Source organism: Trichechus manatus, unplaced genomic scaffold, assembly GCF_000243295.1.
Source record: "Trichechus manatus latirostris isolate Lorelei unplaced genomic scaffold, TriManLat1.0 scaffold00240, whole genome shotgun sequence".
Lineage (NCBI taxonomy): Eukaryota > Metazoa > Chordata > Mammalia > Sirenia > Trichechidae > Trichechus > Trichechus manatus.
The window spans coordinates 402,031-411,858 of NW_004444176.1; the positions used below are offsets into that span (position 1 = coordinate 402,031).

At 54.6% G+C, this 9,828-nt stretch overlaps 1 protein-coding gene across 1 annotated transcript; it reads right to left on the reverse strand.

Moving 5' to 3' along the window:
* Positions 1-1,775: 1,775 nt before the first annotated feature.
* Positions 1,776-8,836, reverse strand: MS4A10 (membrane spanning 4-domains A10). Its single transcript, XM_023743199.1, is given in 8 exon segments — positions 1,776-1,803; positions 1,871-1,989; positions 3,639-3,749; positions 4,486-4,554; positions 4,874-5,068; positions 6,998-7,054; positions 8,172-8,291; positions 8,759-8,836. Coding segments are annotated over 8 exon segments (777 nt in total).
* Between the last annotated feature and the right edge of the window lie 992 nt (positions 8,837-9,828).

Genomic DNA, 9,828 nt, shown 5'->3' on the forward strand with positions numbered 1-9,828 from the left:
TGGGACGTCCCTATTTGCAAGGGATTTCATAAGACAGTATAGAAAGACCTGCCATCCCAGATGGCTACAAGCCCGGGGCTCCACAAGTGTTGAGCCCTCAGTTCTGTGGAAACGGGCCCACCCTGGAGAATAGGGAGTTGTGAGGGCTGACTTTGCTGCATAGACCACGTTGCAGTCCATCCAATGCTCAAGTCCTATCTCACCAGCAAAAGCGCAGCTTCAGGAGAGCAGGGGCCACGCTCCGCCATTGCTGGCCACCATCAGGAGGCAGCATGTCAATTTGGAGCCAGACTGCCTGAATCCAAGTCTCAGCTCTGCCACCTTTTAGTTGTGTGTCCCTGGGCAGACTGCTTAACGTCTCTGAGCTGGTGTGGGATAGCCACAGCATCTACATCACAGTTTGATGGCATTAGGCTTGGCCCAGAGTCAGGGGCCCAGTAAAGATTCAAAGAGCTAGCCCTGCAGATGCCCAGGGGAAGGGAGTTCAGGCTGAGGGAAGAGCAAGGGTGGTGGCACAGAGGCAGGCGTGTGCCTGGGGTGCCTGTGTGACTCCAAGAAGCCAGCGTGGCTGGAGTACAGCGAGCAAGAGGACAAGAAGTGGGAGATGGGATCAAGGAGGTGCGGGGGGGGGGGTCACATTTTGTTTTATTTTTATCATGTTTGCTTTTTTTTGTTATTTCTATTTATAGAAAGAATTGTTTTCTATTTATTTGCTGATACAAAATGCCTCTTTAAAATCATATTATATAAGAATAAAAACAATTTAAGGAAACAGAAAGGATATACGGTCCAGTTTGCAAATGAACAAGAAGCACGTAGACTGTCCTGGGATACTAAAATGTGGGATGAGGAAGGGGCTGTCTCCTCCTTCACCTTGTTTCCTCAGCACACAGGGGTCTGGAATTCTGAGGATGAAGTTCACTGGCGACCTCAGATGTCACAACCAGAATTTTGAACTTGACTCCTGATCTCAGAGCTTTCAAGGAGGGAGGCTCCTTCAGATCATCTTATCCACCCCACCCCCACTCCATTTTACAGATGGAGAAACTGAGGCCCAGGCAGAGACCCAATGAAAGTCACCCAGCAGGCCTGTGACGTTGCTGAGCCCATGTGGGCTCCCGCCGTCCACTAACCTTGCGCTGGTCACTCCAGCTCTGTCCCCCTTTCTCTGGGGAGTTGAGAATCATGGAGAACGAACCCATGATTTCTGTCTGATCCAACACCCCTGCAGCCCCCATCCCAAATGCAGGAGAGCAACCCTTCCCCCGGCTCTGAGGATCCCATCTTCTCTGGCTCCCCTCACAGCCCCACATGGACAATCCCCCACCCCGCCCCACCCCGCCCTGTGAGCTGGAGGCAGTAGGCAGGGGAGGGCAGAGGGTGTGAGGGAAGCTCCTGGGAAGGAGGGTGGCCTGGCCCAGGGATCTGCCCTGGGGGCTGGCAGGGATGGTGTGTAGCCCCAGATCATGCTCTGGGTCAGCAGACACAGCTCTGGCCAACCACACCAGGTTACTGAGGGACGGGGGCCTGGAGGTTCCCTTGTGTCTGAGGAGACAGGGACCACCCTATCTGGGCCTGGAGGTTACTGAGGGATGGGGGCCTAGAGGTTTTCCCTTGTGTCTGGGGGGATGGGGACCACCTTATCTTGGCCTGGAGGTTACTGAGGGACAGGGACCTGGAGGTTCCTCTTGTGTCTGAGGCGATGAGGACCACCCTATGTTGGCCACTACTTCCAGGGCAGGCAGTTCTAGAACAGCAGTTTGCCCCCTTTCTGCTCACTGTCCCTTGGAAATCGGCTCGCATCTGCCAGGGAGAAGAGACCAGGGGTGAATTCTGAAGGGCTGGGGGGCCCAGGGCCCAACTTCCTCACCTCTGCTTTTGTTCATTTTCCTAGTTGCCTTGAGACACATCCTTATAGGAGGGTGGGGGCTCCACTAATAGACCATTGAGTGCCAACGGTGGGTCGGGAAGCTGGGACCAGTCGTCTACCTCCTGCAAAAGAGGAAACGCCCCGTCCTCACTGCTCCACTAGTTAACTTGTTGAAGTCTCAAGATTCCCATGGATTTGGGGAAACAAGCTCAGAGAGACGAGGGACTTCCATGAGATGCAACTGGTTCAAGTTGAGATTATATGATGGAATTTTGTCCTTGAAAGAAACGAGCCTAGGAAACTACTACAGGTCAGGGTGAGTGGGGTGGGGACAGATGTGTCTTCTCTTTCAAACTATACTCACTGCTGCGGAATCAATTCTGACTCATGGTGACCCCACATGTTGCAGAGCAGAACTGCTCCGTAGGGTTTCCTTGGCTGTAATCTTTACGGAAGCAGATTGCCAGGCTTTTCTTCCACAGTACCTCAGGGTACTTCTAGGTTAGTAGCTAATCACAAACGTTTTGTAAGACCCAGGGACTGTCTTTCAAAATATATCTAATTAAAACCTGGTCTCATTGGGCAGGTAGTCTACATGCTTTTAGACCCTCAGTCGGCCTTTCTGCTCCCCCCAACGGCAGACAAGAGGTTGGCCTGGGTCAGACACACCTTGTTCCAAGTCCTGGCTCTCCCGACTGCTGGGCTCAGTCCCTATTACCCCCCTGCTCACTTGCTCCCACCACAGCCAGATGCCACAACATGCTATAGCTTCCCTGTCCTGTCTCTGAGCCACTGCTCATGCTGTTCCCTCTGCTGGAGGTTCCTTCTCCCATCTGTATCTGTGGCCCTGAATTCTGCCAGTCTCCACGGACCTCACTGATGCACTTTCCTGGAGCTCTCAGAGCTGGGGGAAAGGTAGCCTGTTGCTCTGAGTGCCCGTGGCTTTTTCTCTTTGGTGATTGTTATAGATTGAATTGTGTCCCCCCAAAATATGTGTTAGAATCCTAACCCCTATACCTGTGAATAAGGAGCCCTGGTGATGCAATGGTTAAGCCCTCGGCTGCTAACCAAAAGGTTGGCAGTTTGAACCCACCAGCCGCACTTTGGCCGCAAAGACCTGGCAATCTGTTCCCTGGCCATCTGCTCCTTTAAAGATTTCAGCCTAGGAAGCCCTATGGGGCAGCTCTACCCTGTCCTATAGGGTCGCTATGAGCCAGAATAGACCATGGCACACAACAACATACTTGGGAATGTAATCCTACTTGGAAATAGGGTTTTCTTGGTTATGTTAACAAGGTCATGTTGGCGTAGGGTGTGTCTTAAACCTAATCCCTTCTGAGTTATAAGGAGCAGCATAAAGGGGGTGGGGGGCAAGACAGATGCCATGTGAAGATCACCAAGGAACCAAGGAATGCTGGGCTACAGAAGAGGCAATGACCTTCCCCTAGAGCCGGTGCCCTGAATTTGGACTTCTAGCCTCCTGAACTGTGAGTGAATACATTTCTGTTCTTTAAAACTGCCCTCTTGTGGTATTTCTCTTACAGTAGCGCTAGGAAACCAAGATGGTGGCCCTGCATTTTCCACCCTGAATTGGCATTCTCTCCCCCACGCCCTGTCTCCCCAACTGGACTGAGAGTGGCCTCTATTTGTGACCCCACATGGTCAATGCCCAGCAGATGTGGCCCCTGCCTGCTGCCTCCCCTTTGGGCTCTCTGTCATCTCGTGCCCCCATCTCTCAGGGGCTTGGTGCTCCTGGCAGGGCCCTCACCTCTGCAGACAGGCGGTGTATCCTCCAGGCCACCACAGCTGTAGGCCCCGGCAGGAAGAGCTCCAAGTAGGTAAAGCACAGCATGGCCAGCTCCAGCCTCTGGATGTGGACCTGGTGGGCAGGGAGCGGGAGGAGGGGGGAGAGAGGTCTTGCTGGGTGTCTGCAGCTCCTAGGCGGCATGAGGGGATGGGGCTCTGTGGGGCTGGGGTTGGCCCTGTCTTGGTCACTGCTCTATGCCTGGTGCATAATGGGTCCTGGGTAAATGTTTGCCTGTATTTGAGGCCCAGAGAATGTCATGAGTCCCTGGTGGAACTGAAGGTGACCTCAAGACCCATCTTATGCAATGGGCGTGACAAATGGGGACACCGAGGCCCAGAGAGAAGGAGTGTCTTTTCTAGCTGGTGAGGGGAAGAGCTGGGCTAAGGACAACCATCCAGCAGGGACATCTCATAGGGCCACGAGCATTCATCAGGGAAGTGCTGCATGTGTGCATGCGTGTACTTGCACAGGTGTGTGTATGCGTGTGTGCACATGCATACATGTGTGCATGTTTGTGTGCATGCATAGATGTATGTACCTTTGTGCACGTGTGCATGCATGCACGTGCATGTATGTGGTGGAAGGTGATGAGGAAGAGCTAACCACCGTGGTGAGAACATTGCCAGGAGGCGCCCAACCACCCTCGAGGAATGGCTAACCCTCCTTCTGTTTTTTCTCCAGGGGGAGGCAGCCGTGCTGGGGTGAAAAAGCGCCAGACTGGGAGTCATAGATTTGGCTTTGGGTTCTCACTGACACCCCCGCCCAACTTGCTGTGCACCCTTGGCCCACTAACTTAACGTCTCTGCACCTCAGTGTTCGCTCTCAGCTCTGCAAGGCTGTTGCAAGGCTCACGGAGGTGGTGGCGGCGGCAGCGGGGCTATGATATTTAAAGAGCCTCAGATCGGGATTCAGCAGTCGCAGGTCCTGGATTTGCTGCCAACTTGCTGCTCCATCTCAGGCAGCCCCTCCCCTTCTCTGGGCCTTAGTTTTCTCATCTGTAAAGTTGGACTTGATCCCTGGTGCTGACCCTGTGAGAAGGCCAGCACCTCCCTTCTACCATGTCCGGGAGGGGCGGGTTGAGAACCAGCTGTGTTGAGAGATCCGGGTCCTGAGCTTGGGCTCCGGAAGAGGTTTTCCTAAGAGCCGGAACTTCCTCTCAGGCAATCACAAGGCAGCCCCTCCTCAGAGCCGAGGACCCTCAGGCAAGCACAAGGCAGCCCCTCGGCAGAGCCGAGGACCCTCAGGGTCTGAGCACTCCCTGTGGAGTTGGGGTAAGTGCTCCAGATTGGCGCTTCATATGGGCTCTCCAGAAAGAGGTCCATGACGATGACAAAGATACAGCAAAACACGCAAAAGAAGCTGATGAGGTTCATTGTCAGGCACAACGTTTTCTACAGGGAAAAAATAAAGTTAACATTGTCGGCCAAAGGTCGGAGACCCGGATGCAGGTCCGCCTCCCAGGCCTGCCTGTGACTCGCTCTGTGGTCTCAGGAAAGATTCAGCCCATCCCTGGGCCTGAGGCTCCCACCCAAAACCAAGAGAACCAAGCTGCTGACCATTGAGGACCCGGCCAGTGACATGTCTACGGGACAGGATTGGGGGCCCCAAAGGCTGCCTCTGGATCCACAGAGATTGTAACAAAGAAGGATGCTCCCACCACCCCAACCATCCCAGCATCAGGTATGCCAACTGGTGGGGGACTTGACATCCAATGGACCCTCGCCCAGCCCATTGCCCGCAGGAGAAGATGGGAGGAGCCCTGGAGATGCCCTATCCCCACACACTCCAGTGCCTGCCCTCCTTCCCCAGCCACCGTGGTGCCTGAAACACCCCTGTCCACCATCCTCTTGGGTTAAGCACAATTCTGAGAGGCTTCTCTGTGACGGGTACAGAGTGTGAACCTATGGAGCCCCTAACCCTTTACACTAGAATGAATTTCTTTGTGAGAAGAGGGTCTCTATGCTCAGGTATAGGAATGGTGAGGCAGTGGTTCTGAAAGTGGCCCATCCCAGGAGGGATGTGTGGAGAATGGACATGTCTTTGCCAAGCATCTCCTGCCTCTGCTGGGTAAATGATACCAATGCCCTCCTCCACTCCAAGCTAGGCTCCCCGAGAAGACAGGGAACCAGGCAGCTCAGGCAGGACCAGGCCAGGGCTTCTGAGATAGAGATGTGTGAAGGGTCAGAGGACCAGGCCATGTATTTAGGCCATAAAATATGATTTGTAGGGATGGTCCTTCCATCATCCTTTTATCATCCATCCAGTCTTGTGTTGGGTGCCTACTCTGAGCCTACCTGGGCTACCTGGGTTACCAAGATGCTCAGACACCTGCTATCCATGCAGAGCCTAGCATACAGGGGAGACAGATGAGATGAGAAAGTCCTAGAAGCTATGGGAATACAGAAGCCATCATGGCAGGTCAGGGAAGACTTCCAGGAGGATACGACCTGTAAGTTGAGCCTTGAAGAGTTGATCAGGACTAAGTCAAGGAGAGGAGAGACGTGAGCAGTGGGGAGGGGACAAGGTGCTCGGGCAGGGCTGCCACACAGGCAGAAGAGGGATGGCAACAGTTCCATCTGGCTGGCACTCAGCGAGAAGCAGTGGATAGAAACCCAGCTGCTGGCTGAGCTTGCAGGACCTGTGGATGTGTGACAATGCTGGAGGCCAGCCCAGGGCACTGGGGAGCCAGGGAGAGCTTGGATGCAGTGGAGTGATGCAGGCAGGCCTGCATTTGAGAAAAATCGCTCAAGTTGCTTGGTAGGATGGGTTGGGTGACGTCTGGCCAGAGACGGTGGCCAGAACCGGGGTGGGGAGAGGGCAGTGGGATAGAGAGCAAGGCATGGAGACAGGGATGTGTAAGAGGTCAAACTCCGTGGACTTAGGGGAAGGGAGAGCCAAGCGTGGTTCTCAGGCTTCTAGTTGGAGGACTCTGGGCTTCTGGGTGGATGGTCACATAGTAACTGAGATAAAAACTAGGTCAGTTTGGGAGGAAGAAGAGTTTTGTTCTAGATGTGATGGGTTGGGGTTCCTGGGAGCCATTTCCTCCTTGTCCCATTGCCACCTCCCCACAAGCTGAAGACCTCGCCTCACACGACAGTGCGAAGACAGAAGGTTGATGGGTTCCTTGTCCTCCCACAGCCAAGTCCACCAGCCTGTCCACACCTGGACCCTTCTGTGCGGGCACCCTCTGCTGTCCAGAAGGCATGAGCCTGTCCTAGCAAACTCTTAGAGCTGCCTCCCCAATCACCACCACACAGTTGCCCTCAACAAAGTTACCCACTCTTGAGAAAGAAGAGAATGATCTCGATGCTCCAACTTACCAGGTATGCTTTAGCAAACATCGCCACTGCTATCGCCAGGATTCCTGAAGTGAGGAGCTGCAGGCCAGGTTTGAAACAGTCGTAGGAGAGACGGTAGCATTCCTTAAAACTCACAAATTCCCTTCCCTCCCCCTGTTCTCTTAAGAAAACCACCCCTGGTGGCTGACGGGGCAGAGAACACCATTCCCCTCACAGAGGATGGTAGAGATGAGTTCTTCCTGCTGGTTCAGCAGCCCTTACCCGCCCCACCACACCTCGCCAGCCTCCCTGTGGACCACGTGGAGTCGCCATGAGTCAGCATTGACTTGACGGCAATTGGTTTCTCCATTTCTCTGGGATCAGTTACCCTATCCCCTCTACCCCGACCTTTCCTCTTTTTCTGAATCCTTCAGTTTGGAGGATATTAACTCTTGGTTCTAAGGTCTCTGGGCTTTCTCCAATCATTCTTTCAAAGGTTTGCTAAGCATCTAGTATGCACCAGTCCTGGGAATACAGGGCTGAGAAGGCATCACCGGTGTAGACAGTTGCATCTCACTATGTGGTTCAAGCTTGGTGCTGGGGGCCATGGGAGCAGGGGAGGGAAATGACAGCGGGGGACCAGGTGGCCGGGTACCTTCGCCAGAGGGCACCCTGGAGCTGGGGCTTAGTGATAAGCAGGACTCCCCCAGGGGACTGGCGAAGGGTGGAGGGGCAGGAGGCGTGGAGACCTGGAAGAACAGGCTGCCCTGGGAGATGGCTTGGGCCTTGGCCTGGTCTCGCATCTGGCTGTTGGCCTTGGGAGGACAGGATCTATGTCTTATACCCTGTGTGATCCCATAGACTGACCCTGACAGAGACTTCTGGCCCTAGGGATGTACTGCTGGACCCAAAGGCAGCCCGGCTGCTCAGAAGCCTGTGGGAGAATCCACATTCCCAGGCTCATGCTCACCCTCCTCCCTGCGGGGTACACATGTTCACTAGGGGAGAGGCTGGGGATTCAGGACTGATGTCCCACTCCCCACCCCTCTCCCCAGGAGAGAGCTATGTCCCAGTGGAACTGAGAATAGAAACAGACATGGGGAGACTGGGAGAGGGGCTGGCTTATAGTTCCAGTCTAGCTCTCTTCTGCCTGCCCTGCATCAAGTCCCAAATGCCCTGCTGGTCCCCACTCCCCTGTGTTTTGGCTCCTACTTACAGAAGCAGCCCCCCAGAAGGGGTACCAACACCCCATTGTCACCACATGAAGGCTCTTGACAACAGAGGCCAGGTAAGCCCCAAGGAGCAGGTGTAGCAGAGCTAGGATGACTTGGGAGGCCTGGGCAGGAGAGGGCGGGAAACGGGTGCAATAAGACAAGGATGCTAGTGAACGGATGCTAAGGCCCTAAGCGAGGCCTGTGGTGCCCTGGGCCACCTGGCTGCAGTGAGTGTTCTTCCTGCCCTCCTTGGGACCCTGGTGGTCTGCAAAGCAGGACCCCTCCTCGGATTTCCTGCAGGGAGAGCAGAGGCTGCCAAGGCTCCCACCAGTGGGGGGTCCCATCTCTGGTTGTCTGGCTGCTGTTACCTGGCAGACAGGGCCCTGCTCAGGCCTTCCAAGGCAGTGAGTGTAGACTCACCCCATCCTTCAGTGGCGTTTCCAGTTCCAGGATGAATGCTGAATGCTAAGCAGGGAAACTGGAGGCTCGCTCGTCTCCCTCTCCCCTCTCTGGGCCCCCCTATCAGCATCCCTCCCTAGTAGCCCCTCCACTCCCCTCCTGTGCCCAGGGCCCAGGACACGAGACTCACCCCTAGCTCCTTGAGAAGGCTTCTCCTCTTCTGGGCCTTCCCCTGGGGCCATCTTGAAGGCAGGCACTCAGGTTGCATCACATTCTGGTGTGGACTTATCTGGCCTGGATGGGGTGGGTCGAGGGACTGCCATGGTGGGAGCCACCCGACTCTGGAGCTGAGAATATCAATGGGTGCTCTGAGGGTTTCACTTGTCACTGGCTCTGGTCAAGGAGAAAGGCCAGGTCAGAACCCATCAGTTTCTGAACCTTGTGCCTGAGACACTCTGTGGCTGTAACCTCTGCCCTCTGGGCCAGGGCCTTCAAGAACAGTGTTGTCCTGCCCCCTGAACTTGATTTAACCTGGAACAGCCTAGCCCCTGGGGATGAGGAGAGACTGCCGCTCACAGCTTCTAAGGGGTTACAGGGACACAGCTCCTTCTGAGGAGAAAAATGAGGCCCTGATAAACGTCACAACCAGGGCAAGGCAGAACTGACCCAAACTGGCTGGATGGTGGGTGGGCAGGAGTCCGGAGGTGCTGGAGACCTGGGCTGGTGGGGGACACTTGGTCACAGTCCCCAGCCTCTGGCCAAGGATGAGCTGGGATTGGAGGCAGGTGGGAATCAAATAATTGTCCCACCACCTGTGGCAACACCGAGCGTGCCTCTTGGGTTTGAGGGCATGGGGAAGAGAAAGGAAGGAAACTTCTGCTGGGGACTAACTCTGAGCTAGCACTGTGCCAGGAAGCCAACAACAATTACAACAGTCAACGTTTACAAGTACTTTCTCTGTGCCAGGCACTGGGATAAGCATTGGGCATGCTACCACCACCACCACCATCAGTTGCTACTGAGTCAATTCCGACTCATGGCGACCCCATGCGTGTCAGAGTAGAACTGCACTCTATAGGGTTTTCAATGGCCGATTTTTCAAAAGTAAATCACCAGGACTTTCTTCCATAGTGCCTCTGGGTGGGCTCGAACCTCCAACCTTTCGGTTAGCAGCTGAGCTCGTTAACTGTGTCACCCAGGGACTATTTTACATGCATTATCTGATTTTATCTCCATTCCAACCCTAATAGATAAATACTG